The following is a 16,701-nucleotide window of genomic DNA, read 5'->3' on the forward strand; positions in this document are numbered from 1 at the left end:
GGCCTATAGCAATGATGACACAACGTCGCCCCCCCCCCCCCGGCAGTTCCTCTCCAGCTTGCACACAAACCGATTACCAACAAGCAGCTGGACCCCCCAATCACCAGACACAGCCACCACGCCACTGATGGCTCCAAACGAAGGAGATTCACCACCGCCTGCCAATAATCCACGACTGCGGCGACGAGCTAGGAGATCAGACGCATCTTTGCTGGAACGAAGGTATCATTCGCCCAAAGCGTCCTACCTAGATCATAGTAGCAAACTGGGGCTAAAAGTAACGTACGTAAAATCGATCGAGGCGGCCTGTCCAGCCTGAAGGCCAGAAGGGAAGCGTTACTTGTTACCGGGCTGTGGGAGGGGCGCCGGCTGGGAAACAGCTTGCTGCGCCGTCTATGGTCGGTGAACCACCGTGAGGAAACCTCAAATTAGATTTGGCAGCGATGGGTATGGTGCGGGATTGTGGGGTTGTGGGTGGGGATGGGTTGAGGGTGTTTTGAGTAGGACAATGCTTGGCAGATACTCTTTGGGGTGACATAGCGATACGGAGGCTACAAAAGTCCAAGAAGTCTGAGCTTGGAGAGCCGCTTCCGAAACTAAGCTGGAACATATGTATTCTGTCGTGGCAATGGAATTCGAAATTTGGCAGAGACTCTGGGGTTGTGGACATGAAAAATGTCCCTTCGATTTATTGAGGCTGTTGGGAATTGCCGGAAGCTGACAGACCCAGTCCTGCACTGTTCGCAGCACGGCTCGTACGGATCGCTGCATGTCGGCACTATTCCTGCCGGTCGCTGCACCCATGAAGTCAAGCAGCCTAGCCAACGAGTTGCAGTCGGCGCCTTGCTCAAGCTTCCTACTGGACGGCTCTCATCTCCGCCGGAGCCATGACAAGCGATAAAGGATGTTGTCTGCAGTCCGAGTCGTAGAGGGTGCCTTCTGTTGGCTCACCTAGCTATCGTTCAACCGAAATCGAGCCAGTGGCCTCAACTTGCTCTGGCGACAACAAAGAGCCGAAGTAGCTTTCAGCGACTCCGGCCGAGCCCTCTGCTCTAAGTAGATGGGCGTATCTGCTGGCCTAATAGATTTTTCCGGTGTGGTCTGCCCATCTCAGCAATGGAGCGCTCCTTGATCTCGGATCGTCTTCATAGCAAGGAGACTTATCCATAGGACATGGCCACAGCAACAGCGTTCGCTTTCCTATATCAACGAGACCGGCCTCGAAGGTTCCTCCCCAGCATTCCCAGACATGAAATGACTCGTAGGCCGACTCACGCCCTCCCCACCCTCACTGACCGTATCCAAAATCCCAAAATGGCTCGTCGGCCTGAACGGTTCCTGACTCGTCCCTCCCACAGCACCCACGATGCCATAATGTCTATTCTTCTCCGATAATGCGCCAGAACCCTCGTCCCTACTACTATCATTATCATTCTCCGAACTCTCCGCTGTGGTAGGCAGCCCAAAATCCCAATATCCAATAGGGTGTTTTTCGATAACCAGATCCTTCGGCGGAACCTTTGGCGGGACGTTGGGAGGTCGTATCATGACTATGTGCTTGTATTTGTTTTGTCCGTAGCCGTCATTTTTGTATTTGTTGAGCTCAATCTCCATCTCAGTGACGTCTTCGAAGTCGCATTTCTTGAAGAGCGAATACCCGGTTGGGGAAGACTCGAGGTAGCATTGTAAGCCCTCTTTGTCGGCGAGGTCGGTGCCCCATTTCACCAATTGGGCGCCGGCGCCTCGGCCTTGGTGGGAAGGATGCGTGTGGAGGATATCGAGCACTGTGCGATTGCCATTGATTAGCTTCCTTGTAATTGATCGCGTTTTCCGCTTTGTGAGATGACTCACCCCATAGGGCAGGCGCAATGCTCCCAAAGTAGCACTCCAAATTGCACGGATCCGGCTTCGCGCGACATGTGTGCCGTCTATTCTTCATAATCCCCTTCCTCATCTGTGTTATGACCCCATTCCAGTCACCCAGCGCTCTCTTATTCACATCATCAGGTTTCTGACTTGGAATATTTCCCTTGCTCCACCCTCCCGCGCCCGCTTGTCCTACACTTTGGATCCTACCCCCTTCGCCTTCCAGAGGTTCTGGTATCTCTTCGGGATACTTGATCCATTTCGCAAACGCCACAATCTCGCCTCTACTGGTATCCGTAGCTTTGATTATGCGGACAGAGGGAAATTGCAGGGCTTTTGTATAGGAGTTCCGTGTGAAGGCTGTGAGGGCGGGAGTTGGGCCATGCGGGTAGAGGGTTTTGATCAAAGGGTTTGAGGTCAGAGCGGCCCACTGGATTGTGGTGAGGTAGGGTATATCTTGTGAGAGAGCTATAGCTATTGTATAAGAGGGGTTGGTAGGTATCGATGTCGCGTGGGCAATTGCTGGAGCGATTGTTTGGGGCATTCTTGGGGCTGGAGTCGTGTGAGCAGGTGAGCGCAAGGAAACGCCGCTGGTCATGACAGGATGAGGTGGTGATGGCCAAGACGGAGAGCCTCAGCGGCACTCATGGTCGAAGGAGCGCTGCACTAAGGTGGACAGGAACGGAGTTGGGGCTGGTTGGCGTGACGTTGGATGCAACGTTCGAAGCTTGGAATTTTAGCTCGGAGCTGAAACTCCCAGTCTGGCTTAGTACTAGGGCGTAATTCCAGCATCAACAAGTGATCCTTTGGATGGAGCGAAAGGATCTAAGGAGGTGCAGCTGCTGAAGACAAGTTCATGAGTCGTATGATAACAATGGTGAGTTCTTCCAGAGGACAGCTTAGGCATCTGCACTTGCACGCTCGCAAAATACCGAAGACAACACAGAGAAAGCGCACTGTACTCAGAGATACAGTGATTGACATAACTCAAAGATGTACATTGAGGGGTTCCCTGGCCTCGGTCGAGGAGTCTTGAGACAATGCCGCTGAATACGCCCGACCAACCCGATAAGATGGTGGAAGCCAAACCCTGAAAGTCGTAAACGAAGTAAGATAAAGGCAGTCATGCTGCAGATTCTAATCAAGCGTCCCGCGTTTTCGTCTGTTTCCTCGCTGTCCCAATATGCGTGTTGTGGACCTGAGGTATACTACGTCAACGATGTGCTTTGAAGGAGGGTACGCGTAGGGAGCTTACCTTTGTTGCAAATTTTAGGCTTGTCAAAGTCTCGCTGAGATGGGCCTGAAGCGGACTGATCATGACAAACATCAAGGTCTTCGAATTACCACCAAGAGAGGTTTGTAGCAGATACGTGAGCTAGATGAGGTGTCAATACATCTGAAGAACTCAAGGAAGCCTTGGTTCCAGAACCAATTGCGTACCTTGCTGTTCCTGTAGGGCACGTGCCCTCCCTCCTTGCCCTGACCAAGGGCACCGATGACGTCGCCCAGACAGCTCAAGCTCTTGTTGATGTTCTGTGTCTCCTTCAATCGCTCACCAACAGCACCGCTGTGATTCAATCGCTCGCTACCAGCTAGATCGACAAGATTCAGCGTGCCTTCACTTTTTTCGCCTGTGATGCTGTTCTCGCCAATAAGCTTCAGGATGAAGACCGAGTGACTGCGCGACGATCTTTCATTAGCCTTGGTGGATGCTACAGACCGATTGCTCGATGCGCGCTGCAGAATGTCATCAACCTTCGAAGGAGCGTCCAGATCGACTGTTGTAATGTTGGTGATGGTTGTCTTGCCTTTCGCCATATCGTGCTTGATCTCATGCTTCTTCTTGTCCATGTCGTTGGCTTTGCCGAGAAGGTCGTTAAGCTCCTCGTTATAGACTTCGATGAAAGATCCTTCCATCTTGTATTGCCAGCCCTTCTCCTCTAGTGATTTGGCAGTCTCATAGATCTGGTTGACGGCGAGAGGGATCATGCCATCGCTTGCTGACATTGTGAAGGTCTTTCCCGAGCCAGTCTGACCATAGCAGAAGATGCACACGTTGTAGCCATCCAACGCACTTTGCACGAGCTGGCTGATCTCACCAAAAACGTCCTGATTTCGTGACTTGGGCCCAAAAACTCGGTCAAAAGCAAACGGATGCTTCTTGGTCGTAATGGTTCCGAGGCTGCTCTTCTCCTCGGCGCCTATCACCTCAACCTCTTTCGAATCCGTCTGATCGTCCGGATATGCAATTCGTGAAGTTGCATCGATTGGATCCGATTCGAGGGGAGGCCTGACGCGGCAAAAGACCCTGATGTTACCTTTCAACTCCTGCACCTGGTTGTGTAATTTCCTTCGCAAAGTCTCTTCAGTTCTCAGTTTGTCCATAGCCTCTGCAGCGGTTTGAATGGCGTTCTGCATCCTCATCTCCAAATCCGCAAAAGCTTGCGATTGGCTTTTGTTATCCGATTCCAGAAAATGGATATGACCCTCTAGTCTCCGGACTGATGTCTCAAGTTCTGTTTCCCTGGTCGCTGACTCGGCAAGCTTCGCACGCAATTGTTCGTTGACCTCTCGTCCATGAGCAACATCGGTCTTCAAAACGTCGAGTTCCTTTTCAAGAGCAATGAAGGCGCTTCTTTGATTCTCCAATTCCTTCTCCTTTTCCCGCTCAGTTGACGCGCCTTCCGTGCTGAGTGCTTGCACTTCTCTTTGATGACTGATCTTCTCCTCTTCCAATGCATTCTCCAAGGTCCGTCGAACGTCCTCCAGCTTCTCTGTATGATCTCTGACCAACGACCGTCGCTCCGTCTCAGCATTGTGTCGTACATCATCAAGGTCGCGATTGTGTTGCCTCTGCATGTCATCAAGTCGAATGTTGTGGTACCTGCTTTGCTTTTAGCCATCTACTACCAACTCTATTGTCGAAAAGGTAGGGCCGTAGAGTCGTACCTCTTCGCATCATCCAAGGCCTCTGAAGTTTCCGCAACTCGAGCTTTGATGGCATCAAGATCAGTCTGAAGAGCGGTGTTGCTCGTGCTCAATGAAGTTCTGATAGATTCCAACTCCGTGACTAAAGTCGTTAGACTTGGGTGGCATTGAGACGAGAATGCTTGAGCATGACCCACTTCTGATCTTGTACACCCCTATGATCTCCTTCAAGCTCTTGCTCTCCGTTGTCGCACCATCCATCTTCTCCTTGAACTGCGAGCACATATTCTCGACTTCTTCGAGGCGACTATCGTGGTCCCATGCTATGACTTCGTTAGATGTGCGGTTCAAATAAAGTGGTAGAGGTGGTAGAGTCCTAGGAGTTTTCTTGGGGGATTTGCTAGGACTTGGGGTCTCTGCAGGCAACGCAACTTGGGGAACAAGTTTTGGGATGTGGGATGGAGTGGCAAGGACTTCCATATCTACTATGGGAGCAGACTGTGTCGGGCCACATTTCAAAGAAAGCGTGTTGAACTTAGTGTTCAATGAGGTCAATGAGGAACCGCGCATTGAACGTCCTCTAAGTTTGGGGGATTGCAACGTATCAGGGTAATCCGGGGGGTTTGGGTATGAGAAAAGTGGGATCCTACCCTTTCTGTTGCTAAGTGCCCGGGCTATTCCAGGCTCTTCCTCGTGTACTTGTAGCGATGTAGCTGGCCGACCGACAGTAGAGACCGGTTTCTGTATTCGGGAGTGTGCCGCCATGGCGGATTGTGGCCTGTAGAATTGTGCAGATGGCGGGCGGGTACCGACACTGCTTGAGTAAGAGCTGTTTGAAGAATTCCGCATTGCTGCTCCCGACGTTTGGCGCGATGACACGGAAGATGAGAGCGAGGAGTCTCGAGGAATGCCAGCAATCGATGTTGCCCTGACATGGGCATTGACCGGGCGAGAACTTGGAGGGGCAGGCGCAGTTCTTCCGGTAGGCTCTCCGGCGCGTTCAGCTAACGTCTTTCGCTTGAGGGTATTCATGTTCTGCGGCGGCGGCATATCAATTGTGCGAGCATTCGTTGCTGAGGCGGACATCTCGAAAAGCCTGTTAGGGGACACGATTCTACTAGGAGGTCGCAAATGCGAGGTAAACTACCATTCCCATCAGCTATGCCCCGGGGTAGCTGAAAGGGCCTAAAAGCCTACCGAGCTCTCATTGTGGTTATCCATTGCAGCAAATTGTGCCTAGTAGCTTAGAGCAGTGAGCGGCTGTATGAGGACATTCCCGGTACGTTTGAGTCGCGGAATACCACGATCACATGTGAAGGCCTCGAGGATGCCAGACGATGACAGAAAAGGTGTAAATGTAAACAGAGCAACGGCGAACTTGCCGCTAGGATGTATTCGAGCTAGCGGAAGATTAGCCGCAGAATCTATCAATCTACCGATGATTGGCTGAAAGGCACATTCTCGGTCTTCAAAGATTGGCATGTCACCAATGTCACCACTCTGGACAAATACTTTGTTTTGTTACCCCTCTCTTTGACTTCTTTCTGCGCATATAAATGGCCTGCTTAATAGATCATTCATACATTGCTTCTGACATTGCTGTGCCGTGAGCCTTTTCGCAGACCTTCACGCGGAAACATGGAGAAATACTCGCAGTTCAGAGATCGAGGTACCTCACAGTCAAACTATTGGGATTCATGTACTCAAACTGTCCAGGCTCGGGGATTGCACCATTCTTCCCCATACCTACACAATCCTCCGGGATCTATCTGCCCTTCCACCTCTTCTTACTCCTCATCCGGCTGCCAATACTTCTCACGGCTACCTTGAGTTACTTCTTCGTGCTACAATGGCTGCCGATTGGATCTTTGGGGAAGAAAGCGTCGCTGTGGCTCATACTTGGTGCACCGGGAGTCTGGTGGATCGATCTTCAAATTGACGGTGTCAAGAAGGGGTGCGTGCTCTACATCAGATATTCTGGATACATCGCTGATCATGTGCCCCCAGCTCTCTCGCCAAACACCACGAGGCACGACTGCCGCAACCAGGCTCCATTATTGCCTGTTCCTATACCTCCCCGCTTGACTCTCTGTACCTCGCCGCCATCTTCGATCCTGTCTTTACGGCCTCATACCCATCAACCCGTCTTGTGCATCGCATTTCATTGTTCCATGCTATGTTTCGCGCCTTCCAATATCCAGGACTTGAACCGCCGAAGAATGAAAAACTTACAGATTTGCAGACCCTCATAAAGCAGTACCCAGGCCAGGCTATTGTGGTCTACCCTGAGTGCACGACGACCAATGGGCGAGGCATCCTTCCATTCAGCCCATCACTTCTCACGGCACCTCCTGAAGCCAAGATCTTCCCAATAAGCCTTCGATACACTGCAGGAGACATCACGACGCCTGTCCCGGGCTCATACGTCTCGTTTGTTTGGAACCTCTTGAGTAAACCAACTCATTGCATACGCGTGAGGATTGCTGAAAGTGCCCACAACACTTCCCAGTCGCCAGCGACTAGAAACTCGACCAGTCAAACCGAAAGAGAGATGCTGTATGACGACAGAGCGAGCAGTTCGGATACATTGCTCAACTCGGAAGACGCCGAGAGTATGAACGCAGCGGAAAAGCGAGTTTTGGACAAGGTCGCTGAGGCATTGGCGAGATTGGGGAGGGTGAAACGAGTAGGCCTTGGCCTCAAGGATAAGGATGAATTCGTCAAGGTTTGGACCAAGCAGCGGCGGTGACAACGAGCAGCAATCGTAGGAGGAATGTCCTGTGTGCACAATGCGAAATGCTGTCTGACGAGAGTAGACTCCTCACATCGGCTGCAGAAGAATGCCCATCGAGACTCTGTCGAAGACGGACTTGGCTCCATTCCTTCCAAAAATGGACGGCTTGGGTTCATAGCCCAGCTCGAGACTGCCGCTTCATTTGAACCGTTGAAGTTGCCCGACTTTGCCGAAGTGGAAATCAATGCCAGAAGTTGGTGGAGCTATTCAGCATTCAGTGGGGCACATTCCGTGCAAAGACCAACCCAGACACATCCATTTGTGAACGCGTTTTGATATTGTGGGCGCGAAAGTGGGGTGCTCGTCGCGCAGTGTAGAGAGGGTTGGAATCATGGGACAGATCCGGACGAATTTCAATCGCAGATGGATTGACAATAATATTGGAAATATAGGAATCTTAGCAAGTATCAATCGGGTAGATGAAAATGTGACCCGTTGCAAGACCGCTGGCTCTGCGGGAGGGTGTCGAGGAAGAGCCCTGTCGTTATTGCCTATGCCTTTGTCAATGATGCTATAGCGAAATACGATGTGACAGTTATCCGAAGCGCCTTCTACTGACGTCTCATCTAAAGTAAGTACATCACGCCTTAGACGATGTCGTACTGAAAGCTAACCCACAGCTTGCTGCCCCTCGACCAGCGTCCCCAGAGCCTCCGAGATCTCCTGCCCTCTTGTCCTCAAACGAAGCGAAACACCTCACGGCAAGATACCCCTCCGCACCCACCTCACGCCCCCCCCCTTCTCTACTTCCCCGCCCGCTGCGGATCAAAGACCTCCGGACTCATATACGTAGTCATACTCAACGTCCCCTTCTGAAAGCAGCAACTGACATACGTCTGCAACCCGACCCTCTCCTCCAACGACCGATGGCCCGCCAACCCCTCCAGCACGCGCATGTACCCCTCCGAGAACCGGCCCCTCCCCCGATCCTCCATCCACTTGGTCAATCCCCTCGCGATACTCCGATCATCCTTCCCGTACCGCCGCGTCGGGAGGTAGAATTTGATGTCCGGCAGGGGCGACCCCGGCGCGATGTCGAAGTAATACATGTACCCCTCCACGAGGTGCTGGTCCTCTTCGAAATGGTTGACCGAGTAGCCCTGCGTGGCCGGGAGGGGCTGCCCCGGCGGGAAGTCGGGGGGCAGGTCCAGCACGAGGCGGATCAGCTCCTCGAGCTCCGCGAGGCCGCGGTCGACGCCCTGGATCTGCCCGCCCATGGTCATGATGCGCCGCACGCTGTCGAAGGACGTGTGCGGCGTCTGCACGTACAGCTTCAGGCGGGACCGGCTCGGCTCGACGCAGTCGATCGCCAGCATGAAGGGCTGCAGCAGCGCGCCTTCGGGGTCCGTCTGGCAGAAGCGCACCACGCCGTCCATGGTGGCGCTCTCGGGCGCGGCGCCCTTGATGGCGCCGGCCCAGACGTCCATGGGGGGCGGGCCGTTCATCTGGCCGATCTTCTTGGGCCCGAAGTACGCCTTGACGGAGAGGCCCTGTTTGAGGAATTCGAAGGCCAGGGACATGGTCGAGACGAGCTGGCCTTCCGTCTGCGTGGCGTAGGCTTCCTTGTCGGGGGAGAAGAAGACGTCGGCGAAGTGGCGGAACCATTTCAGGTCCAGGCTCGGCATCACTTGGCCGAGTTGGTAGAGCAGCTCCTTTGTCGATTCCTGGTTCAGGGGGTCGAGGATCGTGCCGGCGAAGGGTCCGATGGGCTCCATCGTGTAGCGCACGTCCGGCGCCCCGTCCTTGGTGTTCCACTTCCAGCTGTATTCGATCGGGGTGCCGTCGACGGTGAGGAGGGACTTCCACTTCGGGGTCCCCCCGGGGGGCAGACGGGGGCCGAGGCGGGGCACGATGACGTGGTAGTAGAAGACCATGGCTTCGTAGGATTCGTGGATGCTGTAGCCGGCTTCGGAGAAGAGGCTGGCCATGTGCGGACCCGTGAGCTGCCACCAGTAGTCGAGATCGGCGCTGCGAGAGGGGAGCCAGCGGGATGTCATGGTCCAGAGTGATGTTGTTTTGGTCGAGAGGGAATTGGCGATGTTGGGAGCTGCGTTTCCGTTTGCGGTGTTGCCGTTTACTGCTCGTGATGTCTGAGAATGGATATTGAGATTAGCTTGAAGCACGAATGGTATCTTTGTGTATCCGAGAACTTACCTCTTCAAAGCCTACTCCAGATGTCTTGCCCGCACCGTTAGGAGCAGAGTTGCCGTTCACCGCGGAATCTCCATTCACCGCAGAGTGTCCGTTCGGTTGCAACGCCTTCTCGGAACCCCCATTCACACCCACCGCCTTCTCCTCCCTCGCATACTCCTTCTCCAACGCGCCGAGATCCGCATCTATCTTCTTCCCCCCGACCACCACATCCTTACACCCCAGCAGCACAAACAACATACGCCCGCACTCGGTGCCGCCACCGGAGATATTCTCCCATTTGTGCGACGTGGCCCGCTGGACGAGCACATCCCCGCGTCTCAGGATCCTAGACTCCCCGGAATCCAAGGTCAGTCTGAACTCTCCTTCCAGGACGACGCCGTAGTCTATGGTGATGACGCCGTGGGGGATGGATTCGAGCCCGGGGCCGAAATCCATCATTCGGACGACGGAGCCGTTGGGGATGTTGAGGCCTGGCTGTGGAGGTGACAGGAAAATGTTAGAAAGGGTCATCGGTCGTGGATGGATGAGACACGGCCAGGAAAGCTGAGAAATGATGATGGGGAAGGTGGAAGATCAAGGACTGCGTACCTCGTTCTCCTTCGCAAATTTGATATCAACATCGTCGTTCAAATCGACTGGAGTGTCTTGAGTCGAATACAAGATGTTCATAACCGCTTGCTTCTCGCCCATGACACGGTGATGGTCTCCATGATCCGAGGTTTGAAAGTAGCCCTTGCCGTCGGCGCCGTGGGCAGTGATGAAGCGTTCGGTATTTCGAAGACCAGGGGCTGGGTAGCCCTTTGTGATGGTATCGATCGCTCCCGTCGCCATTTTTGAAGAATCGCTCGAGATGTTGGCGTAGGTGATGATGTCCCTTGCTGTCTGGAAAGATAACCGGTGGTGGGTCGATATCCGTACTATGATTCTTGAAAGGGATGACGCTCCTGTCGGTACTTTTCGACTGCTATCTCACTATGGAGGCAAAGAAGGAATAGCATTTTCCGGCGAAACTGTGTTCCTCCATCTCCGTTCCATACCAATCTCAATTGATAGCCTTGCGCACTGGGCAGTCCTGCGCGTCAGACCCTCCATCGGCACCAAAGAAAGCTTTGGCCCACCCGCCGCCGACCATGCGAGCAGTGGAGACCCTAGTGTAACGGTTTCCCTTGGCACTGCATGCATCCTCAGCCGCACTAGAGTCAGAATCTGACAACCCTAGCATAGGCCGCGCTAGAGCCGCTAGGGTGAAGGTTGAGGTAGATGTCTGACCCTGACAGCATTAGCTTTGCTACCAACGATCAAATCAAAAGTTAGACAGCCAGACACGACAATAATCTCCGAGACATGTCGACGCGTTTCAATGTGTCGATCTTAGGCACAGGCAGCTGGCGATTCTTCTGGTTGGCCACTCCATAGCGTGCAATGCAAGTCAGATCGTTTCACCCACTGCCTTTGCTGCACTGCTAATCAATTTTTCACTTATTTCTTATTTTTTTCTTGTTGGAAGCCCAGCTATGCATTGCGGATGACATGACAGCATCTGGCATTAGGTTCATGCAGTCGGGTGAACATTCCTCCTATCGCGTTTCCTGGGTCTGATGATCTTTCGCTGGCGACTCAAGAATATTGTTCTGCAACTTAGGAACTCTCTGCGCTATACCTCTGTATAATTTCTGCGTTTATTGTTCGGCATACACATTGTAGAATTGGCATCCAGAATCAAGCAAGAAATCGAAGACGACGAGCCATCATGCTTACCCGCATTCCTCCCGACTATGAAGTTCGCGAACAGTTCCACTCGGAGCAAAACCATGTCAAAATCATTCACGTTGGTGCTGGCGTATCTGGTCTTTTGACAGCGTACAAAGCGAGGAAGTATCTCAAAGATTATGAGCTGGTCTGTTACGAGAAGTAGGCTACTTACCTTCCTCCTTGACGCTTCCTGCGTCTCGAATTCGCGCTGAATGTATCTCTAGAAATCCGACTATTGGAGGGACATGGTGGGAGAATAGGTAAATAGCTTCATCCGTTCACCACTCAATAGCAGCCCGCCGCGGCATCAAATGGATACGACCTTGACTCACAATATCTGCCAGATACCCAGGATGCGCCTGCGACGTACCCAGTCACTCGTACACACTCACATTCGAGCCAAATCCAGAATGGAGCGGCTTCTATGCTTTTGGAAGTGAAATCCAGGCGTATTTTCAGAAATTCTATGAGAAATATGAATTGCAACCTTATATGAAATTCGACACAAAGGTTTTGTCGGCTGTATGGCATGAAGACAAAGGAGAGTGTATGTGATTGGGGTCGCCGAAATAACATTTGGAGCAAAGACTGATAAACTCTCAAGGGAAGGTGGAGCTGGAAAAGGGTGGCGAGAAGTTCACCGACTGGTGTAATGTCCTGATCAATGGTTCCGGACCCATTAACAAGTGGAAGTGTAAGAATAGAGAGTTGTTTTAGCAGACTCTTGTAGCCAAGAGTGATGCTTACCTTTTCCTAGGGCCCGTCATAGAAGGAATCGAAACATACAAGGGAACTCTCGCTCACACTGCCAACTGGTCTTCCAACATCGACTGGAAAGGAAAGCGTGTGGCTGTAATTGGCAGCGGCTCGAGTTCGGTCCAAGTGGTACCGCAGCTAGCTGAAGGTAAGAGAATTGATCGCGGTACTGGGAGTCTAGCCTAGTCTTTTACTAATATCTGGGCCACTCAGGTTGCGAGTCCCTTACTGTATTTGCGCGAAACTCAACATGGATTGCGCCCCAAATGGGCTCTCAGGACGTCAAGATCCTGCCCCCAGACTCCGAACAGACCTCGAAGCCCGCGGCAGCCGGAAAGCATCAGTACACCGAAGAAGAAAAAGAGAAGATGCGCACGGACCCGGAAGCGTTCCTCAAGTATCGGAAGGAGGTTGACGGTGCCCTGCAGAAGGGATTTTCGGTCTTTCTCCGTGGAAGTGATCTCAACGTTATGGCGAAGAAAGGTATGGCTGAGATGATACGTGCTCGCATCGGTCCCGGTCATGAGGATCTGAAGGAAAAATTCATTCCAAAATGGTCGCCTGGCTGCCGAAGGATGACGGTAGGCAAACTGCCTTTAGATTCCCTGCTCTACTGAGCTGACAGCTCTATCAATCTAGCCTGGTGAAGGATACCTTGAAGCACTGACAAAAGACCGTAAGCTATCATCGTCCTCATGGTTCATTTTTCATTACTGAGCTCCTCTAGATGTGTCTGTCATATCCGACGAAATCGTGAGGTTCACAGAGAACGGTTTGGTGACTGCCGACGGTAAAGACTTTGAATTCGACATCATTGCTTGTGCCACTGGCTTTAACGTTGCGTTCGCTCCACACTTGTTAGTAGTGCTCTTTCCTCAATGTGAATCTGTGGGTGACTACTGATCTATCATACAGCAAGATGGTTGGCGTCGACGGCGTAGTGTTGCAGGAAGAGTGGGCTGAAGTACGTCGCCCTTGATGGAATGGTAAATCGAACCTGCAGAACATTCTGACACCGAGGCAGTACCCCAATATCTACCTTAGCGTAGCAAGTCCCAAGTTCCCCAACTATTTTACCGTCGGCGGTCCAACCGGCAACTGGGGCCAAGGTTGCGTACTAGTATCAGTAGGTCTCCCACGATATCCATTTCCAAACAACCCAAAAGCCTCCACTCATCAACAACGAACCACTGACACCTCCGCAGCATGAAGTCCAGGTTGAATACGCCATGCAATGCTGCGTTAAAATCGCGGAAGAAAACCTGCACTCACTCGAAGTCTGTCAATCGCCCACGACTCAGTACCTCCTGCACAGCTACACTTGGCACAACGCCAAATCCGTCTGGGCCGAGGACTGCCGCTCTTGGTACAAAGACAACAAACCCAACGGGCGCATCCAGCTGTGGTGCGGCAGCATGATGCATTTGCTCAAGACGCTGCGGACGCCGCGATGGGAGGACTATCGGATCAAGCGGAGGGATGCGAACATGTGGACTTTCTTGGGGAATGGAAGGATTGAGTTGGAGGTGGAGGGAGAGAAAGGGAAGGAGGTCGATTGGGCGCCGTATATCAGGAATGCTGATGTGCCGTGGAGTTTAGACTTGTGAGAAGTGAACGCATGGTGCCTATGGATGTTTGGTTCACGGTGGGTGCAGCGGTGAGGCTGCTGAGGAAGGGAGAAGATTTGAGTGGAAACATTGTACGCCGAAGGTCGGGCTGGTCCAGGAGAGCAAGCGTGGACTGGCTACTGATACACCTCTGAACAAGACATGATCATACCTAGACAAACATTGAGAGAAGAAACATTTAGACCATGTATCTAGATGTTAGCAATGAGTTTCCGAAGTCACCGCGGCGGCAGCGTAGGCAACGACGACGATTGCTTAGTACTTGCTCTTTAGGGCTGGGCGAGCCTGTTGTTCGCGAGTGCCCTGTATCAGATTTTGCTGGGCCAGGCAGCAACATCTCAGCCCTGGATGGCGTATCCGTATTCCCAGAACCGAGGCGAAAAGGTCTTCTCGGGTGAGGGTGGATCGGCACCTCTCATTTTAGCCTGGAGCACACTACCCTCGGCACTGGGAGTTACCCTTTTACCCCCCAAATACTGTATGTTACATCGGTCGATAAGGAACAGACTAGGCAGAATCAGAGAGAGAGAGAGCTACTGCAGGCCTGCAATCACAGGAGTTATTGGATTTGTATGAAGATTTGATCGACGCAGGAGTAGTAAGGCGGGCTGAGAATGGTCAGGGTTGCAGTCGGAGAGGTGACAGTTCGACCTTGGACGAATCAGAGAAGCAAATTCCAGGGTCACCCAGCCCCCGGAGACTACATTAATATTATTATGCAGGGACATGGCCTTATGCAGGGTTATTGATCTTTAGCTCACTAATTGGCTTTCAGCTGTATTTTTAGTTTTTAACATATTACCTTAAGGACCTCGGGGACCTCCGGAGCTTGCACTACCTTACTCGTACCGCCCAAGCAATCAAGCATGCTTATTTAGCGTGGGGGATCTGATACCGGCCGTCCGGCCTCCCGCTAATTAATAGAAAACGGCCCGGCTAATGTTGGTCAACAACGCCGTACGCGTTTTGTAGCCTGGTGATTCTGCACGCTTCCTTCAAGGCCATCGTCGGTGGCATTACTTCAGGATCATGGATGTCAGCTCTCTCGACCCAGCTATACGGATAAGCGAACGTGCTCACTAGGCATGAACCCTTATCCACTAGGAGTCTAGTCTCTTACCCTGCTCTGGAAATCGTAAACAAAGCGAATGATCGACCACCGTACTTGAATACGAAACGTACCCGAAGGCAGAAATGAAAGGGTGGCGTTATACATGATGCCTATCACTCATGCACGGATTGATCAATTTCCCGCAGCTTGGTTGACCTTGCGACCCAATGTAGACTTGGCTTTCTCTGGCCCTCAGTACGACGGAGTTCAGGTGGGAGATACATACCGTCTGGACCATGGCGGACGCTTCTCGCATGCAGATTAACGGGGGAGAAAAAGTACCAAAGTACCGGGCATCGTGTGACTCCTGCAACGAAGCAAAGGTTCGCTGCTCCCAGACGAGACCGAGTTGTGCTCGATGTTTGAAGGGACAAAACCGCCGCTGCGTCTATGGCGTATCGAAGAGATCCGGCAAGCATAGCGGAGAGGGGTCCACCAAGGCAGACGGAGGTGGCAAGAACGCCACCGTGGCCAGGCCGCCGGCAACGCCTACCTCGACGACGGGTATCGAGACACCTTCAAGCTCCTCGAGCACCATAGATCCGAGAGAATTTCTCCAATTGTTCCCACCGTCTAGCGCGGATTCTTCCGACTTACTCAACGGGCAGCAATTGCAGAAAGATTGGACATTTGACAACAATCTTTTCATGCCCAACCAATCCGCAACGTCGCAAGGGTCGCCCGCCAATTATGATCATTACCAATTCATGTTCGGAAGAGATGAAGGTCACATGTCGAGTGTCCAACACCACGGACCCGGTCTTTTTGACAACGCCTCCGATGCAGAGCTCGGATCCTGTAGCCGCGACGACAGCATAGCCGAACAACCTCCCTCCTACACGCAATCGAACACCCAGTGCGTTTCCTGCAGCACGTCGAACCTCCAAAATGATAGCTCCTCAATGGTAGACACCTGCCGCTGCAACGAGATTATTATCACGCAGCTCTCCTTACTGCCGGTACTGCTTCTCGACAACGAATGTTCCACATTCGATGTCGAGCTTGTACAGTTCCAGAAAGCGATTAAACTCTGCACTGGCGTCCTAGCTTGTACCTGTCCCGGCAAAGATTACACGTCCATCTTGACCATCAGCATGCTTATCGCCCGCATCATCTCCTTTTTCGAGCGCAACGGCGCTCAAGCAGGACGCGACAACGATCAAAATGCCCCGTCACTCATCATGACAGGTGCGATGACCCCAATCCGGTCGCCCAAATTCAGCGTTGGTATATATGAGATCGAAGGAGAAGATGAATGCAATCTAAAGCGGGAGGTGTGGTGGATGCAGATCCGGAAGGTAGAGTCACTTGTTGCAGGATTCAAGGAGATGGTGGCGAAGATGACGCTGCAACAAGTATACCAGGACAATTCTCAGGTAGCGGCGTGGGGAAAGCTCGTGTTTTTGCTGGAGCAGAAAGCCCAGGCGGTGAAGAGAGACTGGAGTGCCTGCCGGGATAAAGCTTGATGGCGGTAAATATACATTACGATAGAAACGGCTGCAAAAACTTGTATGAGAGGCGAGCATGTTTGGGTGTAGGTGAAAATGTTGATTGGCTACAGAAATCATTTGTACATCGAGTTCATGATTCCATGAACCAATTGGGCCAGAGTGCTTAGACGGTGCAGTGTCGCATGGATGAGCATGTGACTCGGAGCTTCTCCTGGTCTTCTCGGCGATGCTCGTAGAGTCTACGCGCGCAGGTGCTGTGCA

At 52.4% G+C, this 16,701-nt stretch overlaps 6 protein-coding genes across 6 annotated transcripts; 3 read left to right on the forward strand and 3 right to left on the reverse strand.

The window, feature by feature from the left end:
* Nucleotides 1-1,200: 1,200 nt before the first annotated feature.
* HO173_011618 (uncharacterized protein) lies at nucleotides 1,201-2,464 on the reverse strand (the record flags this gene model as incomplete). Its single annotated transcript, XM_037313498.1, has 2 exons — nucleotides 1,201-1,784; nucleotides 1,852-2,464. 2 exons carry the CDS (start codon nucleotides 2,462-2,464, stop codon nucleotides 1,201-1,203), a joined length of 1,197 nt encoding a protein of 398 aa, XP_037159586.1.
* A 543-nt stretch (nucleotides 2,465-3,007) lies between these two features.
* Nucleotides 3,008-6,015, reverse strand: HO173_011619 (uncharacterized protein; the record flags this gene model as incomplete). The annotated part of the gene is made up of 7 exons (XM_037313499.1): nucleotides 3,008-3,064; nucleotides 3,122-3,241; nucleotides 3,307-4,750; nucleotides 4,816-4,936; nucleotides 4,992-5,117; nucleotides 5,445-5,937; nucleotides 5,992-6,015. The coding sequence occupies 7 exons, from the start codon at nucleotides 6,013-6,015 to the stop codon at nucleotides 3,008-3,010; spliced, it is 2,385 nt and encodes a 794-aa protein (XP_037159587.1).
* A 417-nt stretch (nucleotides 6,016-6,432) lies between these two features.
* On the forward strand, nucleotides 6,433-7,543 carry HO173_011620 (uncharacterized protein; the record flags this gene model as incomplete). Its single annotated transcript, XM_037313500.1, has 3 exons — nucleotides 6,433-6,463; nucleotides 6,511-6,748; nucleotides 6,802-7,543. The coding sequence occupies 3 exons, from the start codon at nucleotides 6,433-6,435 to the stop codon at nucleotides 7,541-7,543; spliced, it is 1,011 nt and encodes a 336-aa protein (XP_037159588.1).
* Nucleotides 7,544-8,331: 788 nt separating this feature from the next.
* HO173_011621 (uncharacterized protein) lies at nucleotides 8,332-10,573 on the reverse strand (the record flags this gene model as incomplete). The annotated part of the gene is made up of 3 exons (XM_037313501.1): nucleotides 8,332-9,678; nucleotides 9,743-10,216; nucleotides 10,331-10,573. 3 exons carry the CDS (start codon nucleotides 10,571-10,573, stop codon nucleotides 8,332-8,334), a joined length of 2,064 nt encoding a protein of 687 aa, XP_037159589.1.
* Nucleotides 10,574-11,492: 919 nt separating this feature from the next.
* On the forward strand, nucleotides 11,493-13,857 carry HO173_011622 (uncharacterized protein; the record flags this gene model as incomplete). The annotated part of the gene is made up of 11 exons (XM_037313502.1): nucleotides 11,493-11,653; nucleotides 11,719-11,754; nucleotides 11,839-12,041; nucleotides 12,099-12,188; nucleotides 12,252-12,398; nucleotides 12,464-12,831; nucleotides 12,890-12,926; nucleotides 12,978-13,107; nucleotides 13,166-13,214; nucleotides 13,275-13,376; nucleotides 13,456-13,857. The coding sequence occupies 11 exons, from the start codon at nucleotides 11,493-11,495 to the stop codon at nucleotides 13,855-13,857; spliced, it is 1,725 nt and encodes a 574-aa protein (XP_037159590.1).
* Nucleotides 13,858-15,225: 1,368 nt separating this feature from the next.
* HO173_011623 (uncharacterized protein) lies at nucleotides 15,226-16,455 on the forward strand (the record flags this gene model as incomplete). Its single annotated transcript, XM_037313503.1, has 1 exon — nucleotides 15,226-16,455. One exon carries the CDS (start codon nucleotides 15,226-15,228, stop codon nucleotides 16,453-16,455), a length of 1,230 nt encoding a protein of 409 aa, XP_037159591.1.
* Nucleotides 16,456-16,701: the final 246 nt, after the last annotated feature.

This window comes from Letharia columbiana (assembly GCF_014066305.1).
Source record: "Letharia columbiana isolate WasteWater2 chromosome Unknown Sc0000065_s0, whole genome shotgun sequence".
In the NCBI taxonomy this organism is placed as follows: domain Eukaryota; kingdom Fungi; phylum Ascomycota; class Lecanoromycetes; order Lecanorales; family Parmeliaceae; genus Letharia; species Letharia columbiana.